The sequence below is a fragment of the Homarus americanus genome, unplaced genomic scaffold, assembly GCF_018991925.1.
Source record: "Homarus americanus isolate GMGI-L3 unplaced genomic scaffold, GMGI_Hamer_2.0 scaffold52512, whole genome shotgun sequence".
NCBI classification, from domain to species: domain Eukaryota; kingdom Metazoa; phylum Arthropoda; class Malacostraca; order Decapoda; family Nephropidae; genus Homarus; species Homarus americanus.
Genome location: NW_024735442.1, coordinates 3,572,740 through 3,592,888, shown reverse-complemented (window position 1 = coordinate 3,592,888; position 20,149 = coordinate 3,572,740). Strand labels below are relative to the sequence as shown.

Below are 20,149 nucleotides of genomic sequence, written 5' to 3'. Positions count from 1 at the left end.
CTAATACAGAAGTAGCTATCCTATCTGTGTTGAATTAGTTGAGCCGCAGATCTATGGCATTCAGCGACCGGCCTCTAGTCAATATCTGCAGCAGTTGTCGGAATTGGGGGCAGAAGCTCTCAAGATATTGCTTAGAGAGGTGTTTCAGCTGATTAACATAAAACAAAGAGAGAGAGATAGATAGGAGAGAGAGAATCACAGCTGACCCCTGTAAACAAAAAGCCTCGAGAGATTCCCACAAGCACATGCGAGCGAGCACATCAGCTGTTTAATGTCAACAAAGATGGCGGATTGTATACACTGGCCGAAGTGGTCGTCAGCAGGGGGAGGAGGGGTAGGGTAGGGAAGTATCTGAACCTACGGAATACAGATACGCCATAAGGTCTTGGTACCATGGTATAAAAGCCCCCAAACATCACCCTTAACGACCCCATTATTTCTCTGCTATGATGTCATTATAAAAGCTTTTGTGGCTTGCTTGTGTGTGTGTGTGTGTGTGTGTGTGTGTGTGTGTGTGTGTGTGTGTGTGTGTGTGTGTGTGTGTGTGTGTGTGTCCGGGGATAATGAGTTGTGATCACAGTTAGGGGTTTCTCCTGATGCATGAGGCTCACAGAGGCTCAAGCACGTTTACCTCTTTATATACCTGATAAATGTAACGCTGGCTTATTAACTCTTGTTTTGCTGTATGATGGGCGTCAGGTGTGAGAGTGTGTGTGTATGTGTGTGAAAGTGTTTGTAAGTGTGTTTGTGAGTGTGTGTAGAGAGAGAGATTGATCGTGTACTTAAGTGTCAATAACTGGTTTCTGCGTACGTTAACAACAATGCGTATAGGTAATTACCCGCACTCCGTCACGAGATGGTCAGGTGAGCCAGTGACCGACTTGACCAGTGCGGAGAGCATTTGCTGGGAGAATAGTGTAAAATGACAAAGGGAGAAAATGTTGACCTAAATTATGTCTTTTCTCCTCCTCCCTCCTCCCTTCCTTCCTTCCTTCCTTCCTTCCTTCCTCTTCCTTCCTCTCCCCTCACCTCCATCCATTCATCTCTCATCCAACATTCTGTCTTCTTTCCCTACCCTCCTCTATCTTCGCCCTCCTCCCTCCTCCTCCTCCTTCCTCCCTCCCTCCCTCCCTCCTCCCTCCCTCCTTCCTCCTCCCTTCCTCCCTCCCTCCTCCCTCCCTCCTCCTCCTTCCTTCTTCGAGAAAAAAATTAAGAAAACAAGAAAAGAGAGAAAATTATAAACAAGAAAAAGGAAAGGAGAAGAAAGACCAAGAATAAGAACGAGAAATAGAGAATTAAGGAAGAGCTAAATATGATAAAGATGACAGGCATAACTTAACGTCACTTTAGGAATTTCCTCAGATCACAGGGGAAAAAGCTGACGAAAGGAGTCATTTTTTTTTCCTAGGTGGGTAAAGTAACTTTTAATGGGCAAGAATCAAAATGAGGCATCAGAGGCCTTTGATATGAGGGCAAGGGTCGAGGAATGAAGGGAATAGAGATTAGGTTGTTAGGGTTAGGTTAGGTTAGGTTAAGCTGGAATGCCCAATCTTCAGGTTAAACAAAATCTTTAATAATCAAGTAAAGGTCACATTTGCATAATTAGAAAGCTCTATTTAAATTCAAATTCATAAAAAAAATATTCCTAAACTTTGGAGCTAAAAAAGTAATTTATGTTTTAATACAAGGAAACTACTTTGAATAAGTGGAAGGAAACTTGAACGAGAGGAACTATTAACACGGCGGAATTATAACATAAACTGGGTTTAATTTTTTTCTTCCAGGTACGGTGTTTCCTCAATGGCTGGGGAAGTCCCTTAATTATTTCCGGTTATGAGCTTGGCTATACTGTTTTCTCGAGTGGTAGGTTGGCTATACTGTGTCTCTTGTGGTAGGTTGGCTATACTGTTTCTTGTGGTAGGTTGGCTATACTAAAATTTCTTGTAGGTTGGCTATACTGTGTCTCTTGTGGTAGGTTATTATACTGTTTCTCTTAGTAGGTTATTATACTGTGTCTCTTGTGGTAGGTTGGTTGCCATTGTGTCTCTTGTGGTAGGTCATTATACCAGGTTCTTGTAGGTTGGCTATACTGTTTCTCTTTGTGTAGGTTGGTTATACTGTGTCTCTGTGGTAGGTTGGCTATACTGTGTCTCTTGTGTAGGTTATTATACTGTTTCTCTTGTAGTTGGCTATACTGTGTCTTTGTAGGTTGGCTATACTTCGTTTCTCTGATGATAGATAAAATTATACTATTTTCCTATTGTAAGACATTGGCAACACTGCTTCCTAATCCATTTTTTCCCATTACCTTGGATGACAACGCTGCACCTATCACTATAAATTCGAACACCTATAATTTCACTACGAGGAATAAATCCCTATAATTATTACCTATAACTACAAGGAACAAATCACTCGGACGATATACGGAAGTCATTCGTCGAGGCTGAAATGTGGTGAAAAATGTGGTAAATAGTGAAATGTTACGAACGTCTGAGTTTACCACCCCTGGAGTTTGATCCATAAAATGTTCGTTCATTGGTTTTTTTATCGTTAGTGATGATGTGAGAATGTGTTTAAATGTTTGAGTTAAGATAAATTACTCAAATAAACATTGTGTCTAAAAGGACCCCTTATGTATTTAAATGTTGACCTCCCTCCACCCCCCTTCTCTTCCCCCACGTGTTCAAAGTTCCTCCTCACGTGTCCAAAGTTCCCCTTCTTCCCCACGTGTTCAAAGTTTTCACGTGTCCAAAAGTTCCCCCACGTGTCCAAAAAGTTGCTGCCCCCTCACGTGTCCAAAAGTTGCTCTCCTCACATGTGTGTCCAAAAAGTTGCCCCCCCCCACGTCCAAAAGTTGCTGCCCCCTCTCACGTGTGTCCAAAGTTGCCCTCCCACGTGTCCAAAATCACTATGGGTTTTCCACATCATTGCTCGTTTCCTTCAAACTCTTGGTGCAGTCAGCCGTGTTGGGAAGGAGAGAGAGAGAGAGAGAGAGATAGAGAGAGAGTTGGCGTAGGATGGGAGGAAAAGATGTTTATTGGACCACAAAAAACGCCATTAAAGCCTCTTAGTGGTGTTAGTGGCCTGAAGGTAGGGAGGCGTGGGTTGTAATGCCTTATCACCTCTCTCACCCCATCCATCCAAACTTAACCTAACCTAATATAACCTAACCTAACTTAGCATTACCTAATCTAACCCAGCTTAACCTAACTTAAAATAATCTAACCTCACCTCCTATAATTTAACAAGATATTAGAATATATTAAAACAACACCCGTATCTCCAGACCAGGTAAATAATTAGGTGTTAGTTGTTCAGTGGACATCGTAAAGTTTATACACACACACACACACACACACACACACACACTAAGATCCCAAATTCGAATCCCCTGAAATGAACCCTGAACCTACGAATCTTGAGATAATCTGGATTCACAAGGGTTCAGAATCACAGTTGGAAGAGTCTCCCAGCCAAGCAGCAGCCTCGTCCGCCACTCCGGCTCCACCACGCTCACCCGATAAGGTCATTTCCCTTCCCATAAATCACCTGTATGGACTCCCTGCACTGTCCCACACCAGGTCAAACTTGCTGAGGCAGACCAACCATTACCCGGGCTGGATGACACACGTTGTAAAGGCTTGAGCGACAAGTGAGGTGGTAAGGGACACGCTGACGACGCCAATATTTACAGTTAACGACGCCAACACCGTAAATACAAACAGCTGACGACGCCAACACCGCCAGTATAAACAGCTGACGACGCCAACACCGCCAGTATAAACAGCTGACGACGCCAACACCATCCCTGTAAATATAAACACCAGAACGACACCCAGCACCAATATCAACACCACAGCGACACCATCACCACTAATATCAACACCACATTAGCCTCCATACAGTAAACCTCCAGGACTCCATCGAGCAGAGGTCCGAAAACTGGAGGATCAGCGCCAATAAACTCAGGATCAGACGCCTTCCTCCGACCCTCCTCTGAATAGGGCAGCTCAGGGGGAAAGAGAGTCGGATCCTCTATATATTTCGGGACGGGACGCAGTGTCGAGAGTTTATGATTCTGGTGATGGAGTTGCCAAGCCGTAAATAAATATAGAATAAGGGGTGGTGGGGAGGGAGTTTTAATTATGTGATGGGGAGGATGTGTGATGGGGAGGATGTGTGATGGGGAAGATGTGTGATGGGGAAGATGTGTGGTGGGGAGGAAGGTTTTAATTATGTGATGGGGAGAGAAAAAAATATGGGAATGAATATATTTAATACTTTTTTTTACCTTGGGTTTAGAGATCAAGCTCACCCCCTCCCTGTACCCCCTTCCCTGTAGCCCTCCCCTTCCCCTTGCCCCTCCTCCTTCCTCTTCCTTCCCCCAATAATCCACATCTCTTATTTTGTCTCAGAGGAGGAAATTATTATTATTATTATTATTATTATTATTATTATTATCTCTTCAGTATTGACAAATTATACTTCCTTGCTCTCAATGGGCAAGGTGTAGCGACTCCCTCGTTCACTCCTACCATTTGCATCTCAACTTGTTGGACGGTCGGGTCAGTATCTCGTGAAGTCTCGCTGTAACTGTGCTGGATCTACTACCTAGATATTGACACATATCCAGCACAGATAATCAATTCATATATTTCCGGTACTATGACGTAACTACTGTAGGTGTCTGTAGTACCGGGGGGGGGGGAGTTGTCTGAGGTATTGATGTGTATGACTCACGTGAAGATTAACCACCCTGACGCTAACCTAACCTAACCCAACCCAACCCAACCCAACCCATTGTTATTTTGACGTCATTTGGAGGGTCATAATTACTTGCTTTAGCTTTGAGTCAACCAATTAGGTGATTTCTTACACAGATTTTCTTGCGGGGAATAATCTGAATGCAAATCTGAGGCCTTGACAGATTATTTAAGAATATTTGATGAGGAAGATAGGGAGGAGGGGGGGGGGGGTGAAGGGGGTGAGGGGGACACTAGTACCCCCTCCTCCTCACCTACGACGACGAGGTAAACAATGGAAAAATATAATACAAAAATAATAAGAATATGGTAATAATAATAAGAATAAGGTGATAAGAATACGAAGAAAAATAAGAATAGGGTGATAAGAATAAGAACAAGAGTAAGAATAGGGTGATAAGAATAAGAATAGGGTAATCAATTTCAAAAGGTACAGGTGGGAGTAGATGAGGTGGAAGAGTGTTGGCGTGGGTGACACTCCTCAGTAATGGGGGAGAAGAAGCACTGAGGGAGGTGGTGATGGTGGTGGGGGGTTGTAGTTGAATGTGGGTGCGCCAAGACCGTAGACTTTATAGCGATACATAGCGGCCTCTATTTCGTTAATAATGTACAGCAAACAAGACGAGTTTAATATTACCCAAAGTTATCGCCCGCTAAAAAATGTTGACCCACGTACATTAATCTCACACGGACAAACAATATTCTTCAACACTGAGTTTAATCACAGTCGTTCATTTAAATTGCTCAGTGTTGAAGAATAATGCAGTGGCTCGTTTAACCACACTGTAAACCTATGTAAATTAGGTTGGTAAAAGTCTAATGCTGGACGAGACTTTAATCCCCCACTAGATTACATTGATATTATTGTTTGTGTGTGTGAGATTAATGTACGTGGGTCAACATTTTTTGGCGGGCGATATTAAACTCGTCTTGTTTACTGTACATTATTAACGAAACAGAGGCCGTTTATTTTACTCGTAAATATTAACAAATGTGTAACTCTTTCATGTTTATTATTAAAAAAAATTATATTTATTTTTGTCGTCATAGTAGGATTTTTTTTATCCAGGTAAGTTTGTTTTCTTTTGAGCAAGATTGAAGGAGTCTCCATAACTCGGCAAAGCAGAAGTTACTAAAAGAACTCCCTCATGTATAAGAAACATGATCCGTGTGGTCAGTGAAGGCGATACAGAGGGATCACGTAACCAAAGCCTCACATCAAAATGAATTTGGTCAGTGTTAACAGGAGGCATTGGTGTGTGTCATGCCCAGGTGCCACACTGCCCAGGTGCCACGCTGCCCAGGTGCCACACTGCCCAGGTGCCACACTGCCCAGGTGCCACACTGCCCAGGTGCCACACTGCCCAGGTTCCACGCTGCCCAGGTGCCACGCTGCCCAGGTGCCACACTGCCCAGGTGCCACACTGCCCAGGTGCCACGCTGCCCAGGTGCCACACTGCGCAGGTGCCACGCTGCCCAGGTGCCACGCTGCCCAGGTGCCACACTGCCCAGGTGCCACATTGCCCAGGTGCCACACTGCCCAGGTGCCACGCTGCCCAGGTGCCACACTGCCCAGGCGCCACACTGCCCAGGTGCCCTGCCCAGGTTCCCGCTGCCCAGGTGCCACACTGCTTGGTGCCACGCTGCCCAGGTGCCACGCTGCCCAGGTGCCACACTGCCCAGGTGCCCACACTGCCCAGGTGCCACTCTTTCTCCCTTCTCTGACCATCCAACCTTACCCTCTTGTCTTTGGCCTCCTACGTCTCCCTGTTCCTCTTCCTTCTTTCTTTTCCCCACCCTCCCTCACCTTTACCCTTCCCCTTCCTTCCTCCACCAGTCTCACATCCTCCCCTTCCCTCCTCACTTCCCTTCACCTCCCCCTAGCCTCCGCTTCCCCTCTTGAGTTCCCGTTCCTTCGTTTCCCCTTTCTATCTGCCAGCCTCCCACTTCCACACATTCTCTACCCCACCACCTAGTCTCCCCCTTCCTTCCTCCCCCATCCTTCCCTCTCTTGATAAAAAGCTTCCGACCGCCCGCGTTCACCCTTCACACACACACACACACACACACACACACACACACACACACACACAGATTCACGATTCTTGTTTTCTTATCTCTGTCTTCCCTTCCCCTTCCTCCATCCCCCCATCTTGCCCCCATCCCCCATTCGCCCCCTCCACACTCGCCCTTCAGCTCGTCAGACAGATTACGATGGCGATCAGAGCCACAGCATCCAGATTCATGGGCTGGGATGAGAGCTGTCGTGTTCCCCTCCCTCAGGTCTTCCCTCATGCGGGATTACAATTCAATACGGACATCCTCCCCTCACCCGGCTCCCCCTCACTCCCCCCCATCCCACATCCCCCCACCCCCACCTCCCCCTTACCCTACCTCCCACCTCCCCCCCTACCTCCCCACCTCCCCACTCACCCCTACCTCCCACACACCTCCACCGTCCCCACCTCCCCACTTCTCCCCCACCTCCCCCCATACCCCCAACAGTCCCTCACCTCCCCCCCCCTACCGTTGAGGCATGCGACCCGTGTTCAGTATTGACACATGTAGTCTCGATTAAACTTTGACGAGGGAGACAAGAGAGGTCGATTAAACCCTGGCGTATGCTGCCTGGTTTAATATTGGGCACGGAGGATTGTCTTTATATAGAGAGATGAGGTTTGATTAAATGTTGGCGTATGTGAGGCTTTCTGTCGGCGTATGTGAGGCTTGTGAGGCTTTCTGTCGGCGTATGTGAGGCTTTCTGTCGGCGTATGTGAGGCTTGTGAGGCTTTCTGGACTCTCACGGACAAGAAAAAAATATGGATTTGATTAGAAAGGAAGATATTAATTTTATCGTACGTGAACTGTTGTGATTTTTTGGTGTATATATTTTGGCGATTTTTTTTTAATTTAGCATATTTGTTTTTCGCTCTTTATTCTTATGACTTGGTAATGATATTGTTCTTTATTAATGTTTTATCGCTGTGTTTAATCTCTCTCTCTCTCTCTCTCTCGGTTTTTGTAATTCCGTCTGACTCCTCTTTTATTCATCCTATCTCCATTCCCACTTTATCTGTCACCTTGCTTTCATGTTCGTGTTGCCTTCCTCCTCTTTCTTTATTCCTCTCCCTTCTGTTTCTTTCCTTCCGGTCCACCTCCTTCTTCCTTCTCCTTCCCATCTTCCCCTTCCTCCTCTACCTCCGCCTCCTCCCTCTATTCTTCTACTCTCTCCATCATTCACTCCTTCCTTTAATTATCCCTTCCATCCCATCCCTATCCTACCCCTCCCCTCCTCTCCTCTCTCCTCAATCCTTTCCCACGCCTCTACTCCCCATATTTCCCCCTTTTGTCTCACCTCCCCTCCCCTCCCCTCTGCCACATCCTCTCACCTCCCCTCCTCTATACATCCCCTCACCTCCTCCCCTCACCTCCCTCCCTCTCTCCTCCCTCCCCTCCCCACCTCCCACCTCTCCTCACCTCCCCTCTCCTCCCCTCACCTCCCCTACCCCTCACCTCCCCTCCTCCCCTCCCCTCCCCTCCCCTCCCCTCCCCTCCCCTCCCTCCTACATACCCCTTCTTTGCTGACTCCATGCTAGTTCATTACCTATTTTATAGTTACTCTCCCCTCCCCACAGAGGCGCCCCCTAACTGACCTCCCACGGGGCGCCTCCCCTGGGGAAACACCTCCCACAGGGTGCCCCTCCCTGGGAAACCTTGCCTCCAGGGCGCTCCTCCATAGAGCTCTCCAGCGCCCTTGGGGCGCGCGGCGAGGGTTCAGACGACGTATAGGACTGGCTCTTTAAAAGTAGGGCGTTGATACGTGTAAATAGTTACATATACTGTATATATATATATATATGAAGAGAGAGAGAGAGAGAGAGAGAGAGAGAGAGAGAGAGAGAGAGAGTAGCGTCTCACCTGCGCTAATTAACACCTTACCTTATGAATATTGTACAACACCACACAGTTGTAGATTTGATTTAGTCTGTCAATCACGAGGCAGGTCGGTAGTCATCAAGGAGCCTGGGGAGGAAGGTGTGGGTGTAGGGGAGGGTGTGTGGGAAGGGTGTGTGGGGAGGGTGTGTGGGGAGGGTGTGTGTGGGAAGGGTGTGTGTGGGAAGGGTGTGTGGGAGGGTGTGGAAGAGTAACTAGGGGAAGGTAGCGTTAAAGCCACCCTTAAATAAACGCCATTTTTTAAATAATTTATTCCTCCAATACCCAATAATTCACCTGTGTATCTATTTAATTTATTCACCCGGTCACCTGTCCAATAATTCACTCACCCACTAGTTAATCCATTTATATAATTATTTACTTAATCATTGATAGGTACAATTCACCCAACACCCTGTAATAAACCCAAGTCTCTTCTCATTACAATATATTTCACAGTCTGTCTTTGTCAGTATATTTCAGGTTTAAAGACAATATAATTTTAGGACATATATTGTTTTATCATAAGTGAGGCAAGATAAGTGTATTCTAGCGTCTTGAGTTATGAGGAATATTCGTCTTAAGAACCTTTGTGAATAAGGGTGGGGATTGGTAGGTCCTTGTTTATGGGGTTGAGAGAGAGAGAGAGAGAGAGAGAGAGAGAGAGAGAGAGAGACTACATTACCTCAAATAAAAAAAATAAATAAAAAAAATGTATATATAAACGTCACGTTCAATATATACACACATAATATACACCAACACGTATATATATACACTCTCCCAAATTATAGGAATATACATTAAGAGGTTTAAGCTGGGTTAAGGGCCCAGGAGAGAGACGTAATGTAAACACAACCCAAATGAGTCCAAAGAAAATGTAACCTATTTCATGCATAACTAAACTAAATAAACAAGAGGCGGGCGATTACCAGAATTTTTAGTGCGTTGGGTGAGGAAATGGGGAGGGTAGGAGGTGAAGGGGGGATAGGAGGTGATGGGGAGGATAGGAGGTGATGGGGAGGATAGGAGGTGATGGGGAGGATAGGAGGTGAGGATAAGGAGAGAAGATAAGGAAATGGATTGGGGGAGAAGGATAGGTGATGAGGAAAAGGATAGGAGCTGAGGAGAATGATAAGAGAAGAGCAGAGGATAAGGATAGAAAGATAGGAAGAGAAAAGAATAGGGAAGAGGGGGGGAGAAAATAAGCAGAGGAGAAACAATAATGGAAGGAAGTTGAAGAGAAAGAGGAAGAGAAGAGAATGAATGATTGGAGAAAGGCGTGAGTAAGGGAGAAAGACATGGGAAACGGAGGAAGAGATGAGTAAGAGAAGAGAAAGAGGTGGAGAAGAGAAAGGGGTGAGGAAGAGGAGGAGGTAGTGGTAGTGGCGTGTCTTGGTGGTAGTGGCGTGTCTTGGGAACATTTGATTGAGTAATGAAAAGACAGAAATGTTTTGAGCTAATTGAAGGTAGACCCAATGGCTTCTGTACACGCTGCTGTATTGGGCTGTGTCTGCTGTGTTGGGCTGTGTCTGCTGTGTTGGGCTGTGTCTGCTGTGTTGGGCTATCTGCTGTGTTGGGCTATCTGCTGTGTTAGACTGTCTGCTGTACTAGACTGTCTGCTGTGCTGGACTGTCTGCTGTGCTAGACTGTCTGCTGTGCTAGACTGTCTGCTGTATCTATAACTAATGCTATTCACATGTATATTAATTCATCAGAAGGAACATAATTATTCTTTACCAGAGAAGAAATATAAATTTTGTTGTTTGTTTAATAATGACTAATTAGATCTATATAATTAATTATCCTCGCTATAATTATTAATAAAGGTAATTAATCGGTATTTTCAAAGGCCGTATATAATTGTTCTTTACGGGGTTAATCAAGTGACCAACCAGGACCATTAAAGACCTCGTTAAGCCTTTCAGATGAGGTCACGCTTGAGAGGTCATTGGTCATGCTCGATAGGTCATAGGTCACGCTCGATATTTCATAGGTCACGCTCGATATTTCATAGGTCACGCTTAAGAGGTCATAGGTCACGCTTGAGAGGTCATAGGTCACGCTTGAGAGGTCATAGGTCACGCTTGAGGTCACAGGTCACCTTAAACCAGAGCTTATCTTTATTTTGATATGAACCCATCATATGGATCCTTTTATATAAACCCTATATAAACCCTCCTATTATGAACCCCTAGATATGAACCCTTTATATGAACCCCCTCATATGAACCCCTTATATAAACCACCTAATATGAACCCTCTTATATGAACCCCTAATATGAACCCCCCTCATATGAACCCCTAATATGAACCCCCTTATATGAACCCCCCATATGAATCCTAAATATGAACCCTTAACCAAAACGGTATAAAAAAAAATCCTTTAATTGAAAACCATTCATTCAGTATGAAAAACAATGACTAAAATTTGATTGTGGTTAAGATAATTATCATAAATTACCGTTCACAAACCTAAAACTTTCGTTCATAATTGATATCACAGGTGTTGGGTCAGTTAGGAGATATTTTTAGAGAAGTAACGAAAATCAGAGATAAAATTAATGAATTGGAATTAATCTGAGAAATTTGATGATTATTGAGGAATATTTTAACATGAGTAACAGTGATAAATATTGTCTGTCTTTATTTGAGAAATATAACTTGATTATGTATAGAGAGAGAGAGAGAGAGAGAGAGAGAGAGCTAATCCATCTCATAATTTCCCTCCCGAGTGTGTGAAAGAGAAAGACAGACAGACAGAAAGAGAGAGACACACAAACAGACAGACAGACAGACAGAAAGACAGACCAGTAGCTAACTAACCTCACCATAAGCTCGGTACGCTGTTTCTTGATCAGGGGGGTGAAGGCCTCTCTCTCACCTGGTAATGGCTGCCATGTTATTTCTACCTCGTACAAAACTGCAGGTTGGTAGAGGGGGGAGGGTGGGAGTGGTGTGAGGGGTGGGAGTGATGTGAGGGGGGAGTCAGGGGTGGGAGTAAGGGGTGTAGTGTTCTAAGGGGAGAAAGGGAGAGGGGGGGTGGTCACTGTTTAATGGTAATGGTGATTTATAGAGTGGTAATAATTAAGGGAGATTAATGGTTAATGGGGAAGATTGTTGGTAACTGAAGTGGTGGGGAAGGAGGTATATCGAGTGGTGTAAAGGTGAGGGAATATATTGATTTTTTCCCTTTTTTTACCCCTTCTTTCCTCCTTTTCTTCCCCCCCTAACGCCCATCTCCCCTCCTCTTCCCCTCCCTCTCACCCATCTCTCCTCCTCTTCCCCTCCCTCTCACCCATCTCTCCTCCTCTTCCCCTCCCTCTCCCACCCATCTCTGGTCTTCTCCTTCCCCCCCCTCCTTCCCCTCCCCCCATAGATCTAGATAGTGGTGGAGGCATAAAAAATGTCCTCTATAAAATACTCCACTGGTTTAATTTTTGATGGAAAGCGGAGTAAATAAAGCGTCTGGCCTGAGTGGTTTAGGGGAAATTGGTCTGGGTTTATCTTAGGGTTTAAGGGAGGAAATTGACGTAGGTTTAGTTAGGGTCTAAGGGGAAAAATAACGTTCTGCTGTCGTAACTTTAACTATTTTTCATGTTAGTGGATTAATGTTACGATAGCGGATACTTAACTTTAACAGCAAAAGAACGTATCTAACAGACTCACTCTAACTAACACACTTAAGTTTAACAGCTAAAATGGCGTTGAAATTGAGTCGAGACTTTGAATTGACTTTTCGTACTATGAGAAAAAAAATCACATTAAATTACGACTCCTGGTTGGCGGCTTCCTTGCTGACTCGGCCCCCCCCTTCACCCCCTCCACTCCACCCCCTTCACCCCCTTCACTCCAGCCCCACCCCCCGACGATCATCCAATCACCTCCTCGTTAACTGTCCATGGCCACGCAAGCGGATAACCCCAACGACTAAGAACCGTCGTCTGTGTCGTGGTTGTGTGTGTCGTGTTTGCCAGGTTGTGTGTGTTTGTGTCGTGTTTGCCAGGTAGTGTGTTTGTGTCGTGTTTGCCAGGTAGTGTGTGTCGTGTTTGTCAGGTTGGGTGTGTCGTGTTTGCCAGGTAGTGTGTGTTTGTGTCGTGTTTGCCAGGTTGTGTGTGTCGTGGTTGCCATGTTGTGTGTGTCGTGTTTGGGTAGTGTGTGTCGTGTTTGTCAGGTGTGTGTCGTGTTTGCCAGGTAGTGTGTTTGTGTCGTGTTTGCCAGGTGTGTGTGTGTCGTGTTTGCCAGGTAGTGTGTTTGTGTCGTGTTTGCCAGGTTGTGTGTGTCGTGTTTGCCAGGTAGTGTGTGTTTGTGTCGTGTTTGCCAGGTTGTGTGTGTCGTGGTTGCCAGGTAGTGTATGTGTGTCGTGTTCACCAGGTAATCTGTATCCGTTAAAGACATAAATTTGGGGACCGGGATCACTGGAGCACTCGTGTGTGAATCACCAGCAGAAGCCCCGTAAGAAGAGGCTCCTTCTTTAGAATCCACTGGACCGGTCCATCACGATATATGGACCGCTGACGAACTCTATCTGGCCCAGCTGTCACTAAGACTGGCCCAGTAAAGTAGCTCCAGGGGGAAGGAACACCCACTGAGGTCCTCCTCCATCAGGTGACAGCACTAGCGGGGAGAGTCAGCGCGATGGCATCAGGCGGGGGGAGCGGGGAGAGTCAGCGGTGGTGTCAGCGCTCCCTGTCAGCCAGCCAGCCGCAGTCAACAGCCTCCTATTTCTTTGCGGTTTCCTGTCATCGCTGAGTAGACGATCTTGGGATTGCCTTCCTGAATCCTACATCAGGACTCAACGTGGGGTCGGTCCTACAGCCCCTCTCTGACTCAGCGTGTGGCCCATCCTACAATATTCCCATTGGACTCTGGGTGTAACCGCTTCTACAGAACGAGGATTCAACGTGTAAACTTATCCTACAGAACACAGTAAAACCTACCCTGCACCTCCTATAGGACCTGGATGTAATTGTTCCTACAAGCCAAGGACACAGTGCAAAGCCTCTCCTACACCTCCAATAGGACTCCGGTCTCTCCTACAAGGCTAAAGGACTGCAACTTTGCATATCTCAAACCTGTCTTCATTATCTTCTCAAAAATCGGTCTTCCTCACACTCATTTCTCATCGGGGGATTTTATCACTTAACAACATTATTAGTTCTTGAGATGCTCCCTGTATCACTGTCTTCCCCCGGACCACTTTTTTCCCCATACCATTTTTTCTCCCATCCCACTTTCTTCCCCCTTACCATTTTCTTCCCCTTTACCCTTTTCCTCCCCTTACCACTTTCTTTCCCCGTATGATAAGAATAATTATTTTTTTATCATTCATAATTATATTCGTATGTTATGAATTGACTACCTTATGAAATACACCTGTAATTACCTTTCCAGTATGTACCTGTATCTCACCTGTTCTGAATTATTATTACCATTTTCTCTGTCTCTTTTATCTATTTTTATCTCTAGTATTATTCTTCGTTTTTTTCTTATTCTTCATTCGTGTCTCTGTCGTTTCCTTCATAAGTCAGGGTCACCTTACATTCTTTAGCATTGTGTAATATAACTTCAGATTAATTTTTGGGGGGACAGGTTGACAGAAACAGACAGACGGACAGACAGACAGATAAAGGCAGACAGACAGACAGACAGATACCATTCCTTCATTGAGAGAGAAAGAAAGAGCTATTGAAGGAAATTAAAGAAATATATAATGAATTAGTACTAGTTACAGACGGTCTCTCTCTCTCTCTCTCTCTCTCTCTCTCTCTCTCTCTCTCTCTCTCTCTCTCTCTCTCACACGGGATAAAGCATCTGGTTAGGACTGGGACAAATGATCATTGCCATTACCAACACCACCTGATTTACGGCGTGACTGGCCGGGGTGTTAGTATCTGCCAGGTCGAAGATTAACCTTGTGTGTGTGTGTGTGTGTGTGTGTGTGTGTGTGTGTGTGTGTGTTCTCTACTCTCTCTCTCTCTCTCTAACTGTATTTAACTTTCATTGTTCCCATTATTGTTTTCGCTGTATTTTGTCATGTAGAAGTCTCTGTATTTATGTAATGAATCTTATATATTCATATTTTATTGTATCTTATCTACTGTATTCTTCACTGTATTTCACGTATTTTTATTTTCATCATGTCTCACCTACTGTATTCTACCTGCTGTATTTATCACTGTATCCTACCTACTGTATTCATCACTGTATTCATCACTGTATTCATCACTGTATTCTACCTACTGTATTCTACCTACTGTATTCATCGCTGTATTCATCACTGTATTCTACCTACTGTATTAATCACTGTATTCTTCACTGTATTCTACCTACTGTATTCATCGCTGTATTCATCACTGTATTCTACCTACTGTATTCATCACTGTATTCATCACTGTATTCTACCTACTGTATTCATCACTGTATTCTACCTACTGTATTAATCACTGTATTCTTCACTGTATTCTACCTACTGTATTCATCACTGTATTCTACCTACTGTATTCATCGCTGTATTCATCACTGTATTCTACCTACTGTATTAATCACAGTATACCACCCCAGTTAACCCCCGTTGTGTTTTGTGTCTTATATCGAGGTGTGTTTACCTGCCGGCCGCCGTGATAATGAGCCAGCCAGGTGAGCTTTTCTCCAAGTGTTATATAAATGCAAGAGTATTTTTCAAGAGGTCGTACCCGTGTTGTTGGGGGGTCGTTGAAAGTCGTTAAAACCGTTTGGGTCATAAGGGTCGTTGGTCTAGCGTATTGCCAGATACCCAAAGAATGTTCTATATTACTGAGGGTATATACAAACACTTGTTGTCTTTAAAAGTAGGTTCTATTCTCGTACGGGAGATAATATTACAGAGGACACAGGAAGCCTGTGGGCACACCACCAGGACTCAGTCTTAACTACCTCTACATCTATCTATGTATTACTACGCGCTGGCCTATACAGATGCCAGCATTCACAAGCTGAATACATAAAGTATAAATGTGATAATTTATATACATAATATGGTGCACAATAAATAGAATATTACATAGAATTAATACATGTTCTGTAATGCTTTACTATACATAATTAATAATAGTAATATAAGAGTAATATAATAATATACAGCTGAAGGCACTACTTTGTGTCCATATATATCATACAGTTGGTACAGTTGATGTTGTTTGAATTATAAATAACGTCAATTTATATAGTACTTTGTGAAGGTATTAAAGAGATGTTGTTGTTGTAGGAAGTCGTTAGGGTAATTTAAGTCGTTAAAAGTCGTTAGAAGTCGTTAGAATATCTCGGTGGTGTCGTTCAGCTTAAAGACTTCAGTAGTACAGTAGTCGTCGCCATCGTTGGAGAGTAAAGTCACTTAGTTGTTTATTTTCGTTTTTATAACCTCTTGTGTCGTCGTTGTATCACTGGTCGTCGAGTCACTGGTCGTTGAGTCACAGGTCGTTGAGTCTGGTCGTTGAGTCTCTTCTCGTTGAATCTCTGGTCGTCGAGTCACAGGTCGTTGAGTATCTGGTCGTTGAGTCACAGGTCATTGAAACTCACAGGTCGTTGAAGTGATCTAAGGCTGAGGTCGACGATGAAGAGGTTGAAGTCAAGATGTTGTTCGAATCATTAAATCTTACGTCGAGGTCAAGAGATTAACATTGAGGTTGACTTCATTGAGGTTGACTTCATCGAGGTTGACTTCATCGAGGTTGACTTCATCGAGGTTGACTTCATCGAGGTTACCTGAACCCCTTGAGGTCGACCACTACGAGATCGAAAGAAAAATTGAGGTCTACGAGAACGAGGTCAATATTAAATCCTTGAGGTCGACTCGGATGAGGTTGAAGTAGTGAGGTTGATGGAGGTTCGAGGTAGTGGATGTAGCTAGCTCTCCAGTGTACAAGGACGTGTGAACCGGGCGTGTGAACCGGGCGTGTGAACCGGGCGTGTGAACCGGGCGTGTGAACCGAGGCGTGTATTGAGTGAGTGAGGATCGTGACCTACCCACCACCTGCCTGACATACAGTACAACCAACTTGCTTTAATTTATGTCTCTCTCTCTCTCTCTCTCTCTCTCTCTTTCGTCTTTATCTCCTCCTCGTCTTTTCTTTTCCTCTTCTTCGCTTCTCTTTTTCTTCTGCTTCCTCCTCCTGTTCCTATTCCTCCCTCTCCTAACTTCTTCTTGATCTTATTCCAATTCCCTTTGCTTAATTTTCCGCTTTGTTGTCATTGCTCTCTCTCTCTCTCTCTCTCTCTCTCTCTCTCTCTCTCTCTCTCTCTCTCTCTCTCTCTCTCTCTCTCTCACTCTCCTTTGTTTCCCTCACCCCCCCCTCACCTCTCACATCAACAACCACTCAGCTCAGAGCTCTCCCCCACTTTCCCCTCCTCCTTCCCCTCACTCTCCTTCCCCTCCTCTCCTTCCCCCTCCTCTCCTTCCCCTTCTCTCCTACTTGTCGTTCGCCTCTCTTGTCACTTGGTGGTAGACGTAGTTAGTGGTGGTAGACGTAGTTAGTGGTGGTTAGACGTAGTTAGTGGTGGTAGACGTAGTTAGTGGTGGTAGACGTAGTTAGTGGTGGTAGACGTAGTTAGTGGTGGTAGACGTAGTTAGTGATGGTTAGACGTAGTTAGTGGTGGTTAGACGTAGTTAGTGGTGGTTAGACGTAGTTAGTGATGGGAAACATGATAATATAGGCAAGCAGGAAGTGTGTTTTTGTTAGTATATATAGACAATGAGAAACGTAGTTAATTATATAAACACTGGAAGCCGTAATTAATGATAAGTTGTGTTGCGTTACTCTGATAATTACGTATAATCTTAGTCTTTCATCTTTATTGTCGATTTTTATGTCTCATTTATTCAGATTTTCTTTCGCATCTTCTTGACGTTTTTAGTCATAGTTTCTTCTATTTTTATTCTTTATCGCTTTAGTTGTTTTTATTTCGACTTTATAAGTATTTTCTGGTTTTAACTACGAACTGTTGATCTTCAGTTAATGGGGTGAAGTTATGAAGCCATTAAGCCACAGTTAAGGAAGATAATTAATCTCTCTTGGTCATCATTCTCCCCATATCTCCTTTTAATCTCCCCACTTCTCTTATTCTCCCCACCCCACCCCACCCCACCCCCCCTTTCTTCTTTGCCCACTCCTCTTCACCTCGATTCCTTCCCCTACCACCCACACTCTTTCCTCAGCACCCACTCCCCTTCCCCATCACCCACACTCCTTCCCCATCACCCACTACGTCCTCCGCCACCCACTCCCCTTCCCACTCTTCCCACTCCTTCCACCGCTGGGCCTCGAGGGGGAAACACAGAGGCAAGGCAGGAGGCAGTTAAAACCCACTCTTAAGTCCTACTAGTAGTAAGAGCGGTAGTTGGTCAGCGTCACCTCTCTCCCTCCGTCGAGTAATGCACAGCTAGCGTGATCCTCTAAGCTGAGCCGGATGCTGCCCACTCGATGCTCTTTTGTCTCGTTTATTCTCTCTCTCGTATTGGATCGTTTACTTAGAGGCTGAAAGAAGGCGATTGGGGGTTTCTTTCATCTATTGTGATTGTTGAGTTTATATTATTCTCTATAAGATACGATTTGTTTTTGTTTTGTTTTTAAAGATATAATAATGAGGTTTAGTTGAAATATATAAAATGGTTTGTTATATATTGGTTAGAGGAAGACGACTGAAAAAAAAGTATTAGGGAATTAATTAATATAAGTGAAGATAACAAATATTTACGAGTTTTAACATAAATTAAAGTAGGTTATTGTTATTTTGTTACTATGCATGAACAACGAAGGTCTAACAACAACAAAATAACGAAAAATAGAACTGTCTCAATTACATAGTTTATTTAGAGTTAATTATACAGTCCAGGTGTGTTAATTCGCCTAAGAACACTTGTTTAGTCGACAGTATTCAGTTTATGTAGTGTTCATTCTACAAGACTTCTGTAACAGGTGTTTATTGTGATATGATACAGATATGGATTAGTTTTACTTAGTGCTTTATAGTTAATTGAATATAGAGGAATTTATTACATGATGAGGTTAAATACAGGAAAAATACATTACCATCTGAAGGGTTTAAATACAGGAAAAATACATTACCTTTTGAAGGGTTTAAATACAGTAATAATACATTACCTGCTGGAGGGTTTAAAGACAATAATACAACACCAAGAAGGTAAAACATCAGGGAAAAATGTCATCACAGGAAAAAACTGAAATACTTGACGTGTATAAAATAAATACAACAGAGGGGAAACAGACGACACTCGGTGAGAGGTTGGCGGTGACAAAATAAGTAAAGTTTTGTATTTTTCACCGTGTTTGGACGTGTGTGTGTGTGTGTGTGTGTGTGTGTGTGTGTGTGTGTGTGTGTGTGTGTACGTGTGAGTGTACGGGGATTAGCCCACCCGGGCACAGGTCACTGACCCACATCAGGGCCTGTGGGGCGAAAATATAATAAAAATAATAATAATAATAATAATTTGTATTATTATTATTATCATTACAACAATTAATAAAATTAATAGCAAATTAATAAAAATAAAATAATAATAATAATAATAATAATAATAATAATAATAATAATAATAATAATAATAATAATAAATACAAAAACGAAAAAATAAATCAAGAGTGAGAAACGATACACATTATGTGTTGTGTTGTCATAATGAGAAACAATTGAGACCCTGCAATTGTGTGTAAATGAGGCAGAAAGTCAGATCAACAACCTGGGACTTGGTCAATTTGTGGTGCCATATGGCAGCAGGGTCCAATTATAGACAACACATTATGCTTCCAATATCTTCCCAGGCGGTAGTACTCTCCTGTTTGGTAGCTGCCTACTACCTATGTACGTGTGTGTGTGTGTGTGTGTGTGTGTGTGTGTTTTATTCATTAGTTTCTGGATTTTTTTCATACAAACTATTGAAAATCCTTTGGATATTTGTGAAAAAGGACAATTTTTTTTAACCATGTTGCTGTATAACCTAACTTGACCTAACCTAACTTGACCTGACCTAGCCTGACCTGACCTTTACTGTTTCACCTGTTAGTATCTCCTGTTAGTCATCAGTCGTCCTCCTGTTAGCTATCAGTCTTCCCACCATTACTCTCCCGTTAGCTTACCGTTTACAGAAGACAATCACGTGACGCTTTACTCAATATCTCCATAAAATTCCTAATGGCTGAAATTGCTTTTGGAATTTAACTGAGTTTACCATGAATAAAAAAATCTGAAATCTTCGTTTTTTCTGAATGTTAAATGAGAGTCCCGCCGTTTTCCTTGTGTTTTAGTGGAATAAATAATTTTTTTTGTGTGTTTTTACGTTCAGTTAAATTAATTTTGTGTCCAGTGACTAAACCAAATTTCTATATTCAGTGAAATTATTATTATTATTTTTTTTACATTTCCTGAGATAGATTCTCTTTCGAGTTCACGTTCTC

At 43.6% G+C, this 20,149-nt stretch overlaps 1 protein-coding gene across 1 annotated transcript in view; it reads right to left on the bottom strand.

Annotated features, from left to right (window-relative positions):
- Positions 1-6,028: 6,028 nt before the first annotated feature.
- LOC121870890 overlaps positions 6,029-20,149 on the bottom strand; it is a 46,014-nt gene continuing 31,893 nt past the window's right edge. Inside the window, exons 2-3 of the mRNA XM_042372863.1 lie at positions 16,337-16,464; positions 6,029-6,425 (exon numbers count right to left, since the gene is read on the bottom strand). Coding sequence (XP_042228797.1) covers positions 6,029-6,425; positions 16,337-16,464 — 525 coding nt within the window. The remainder of the gene's footprint in view (positions 6,426-16,336; positions 16,465-20,149) is intronic.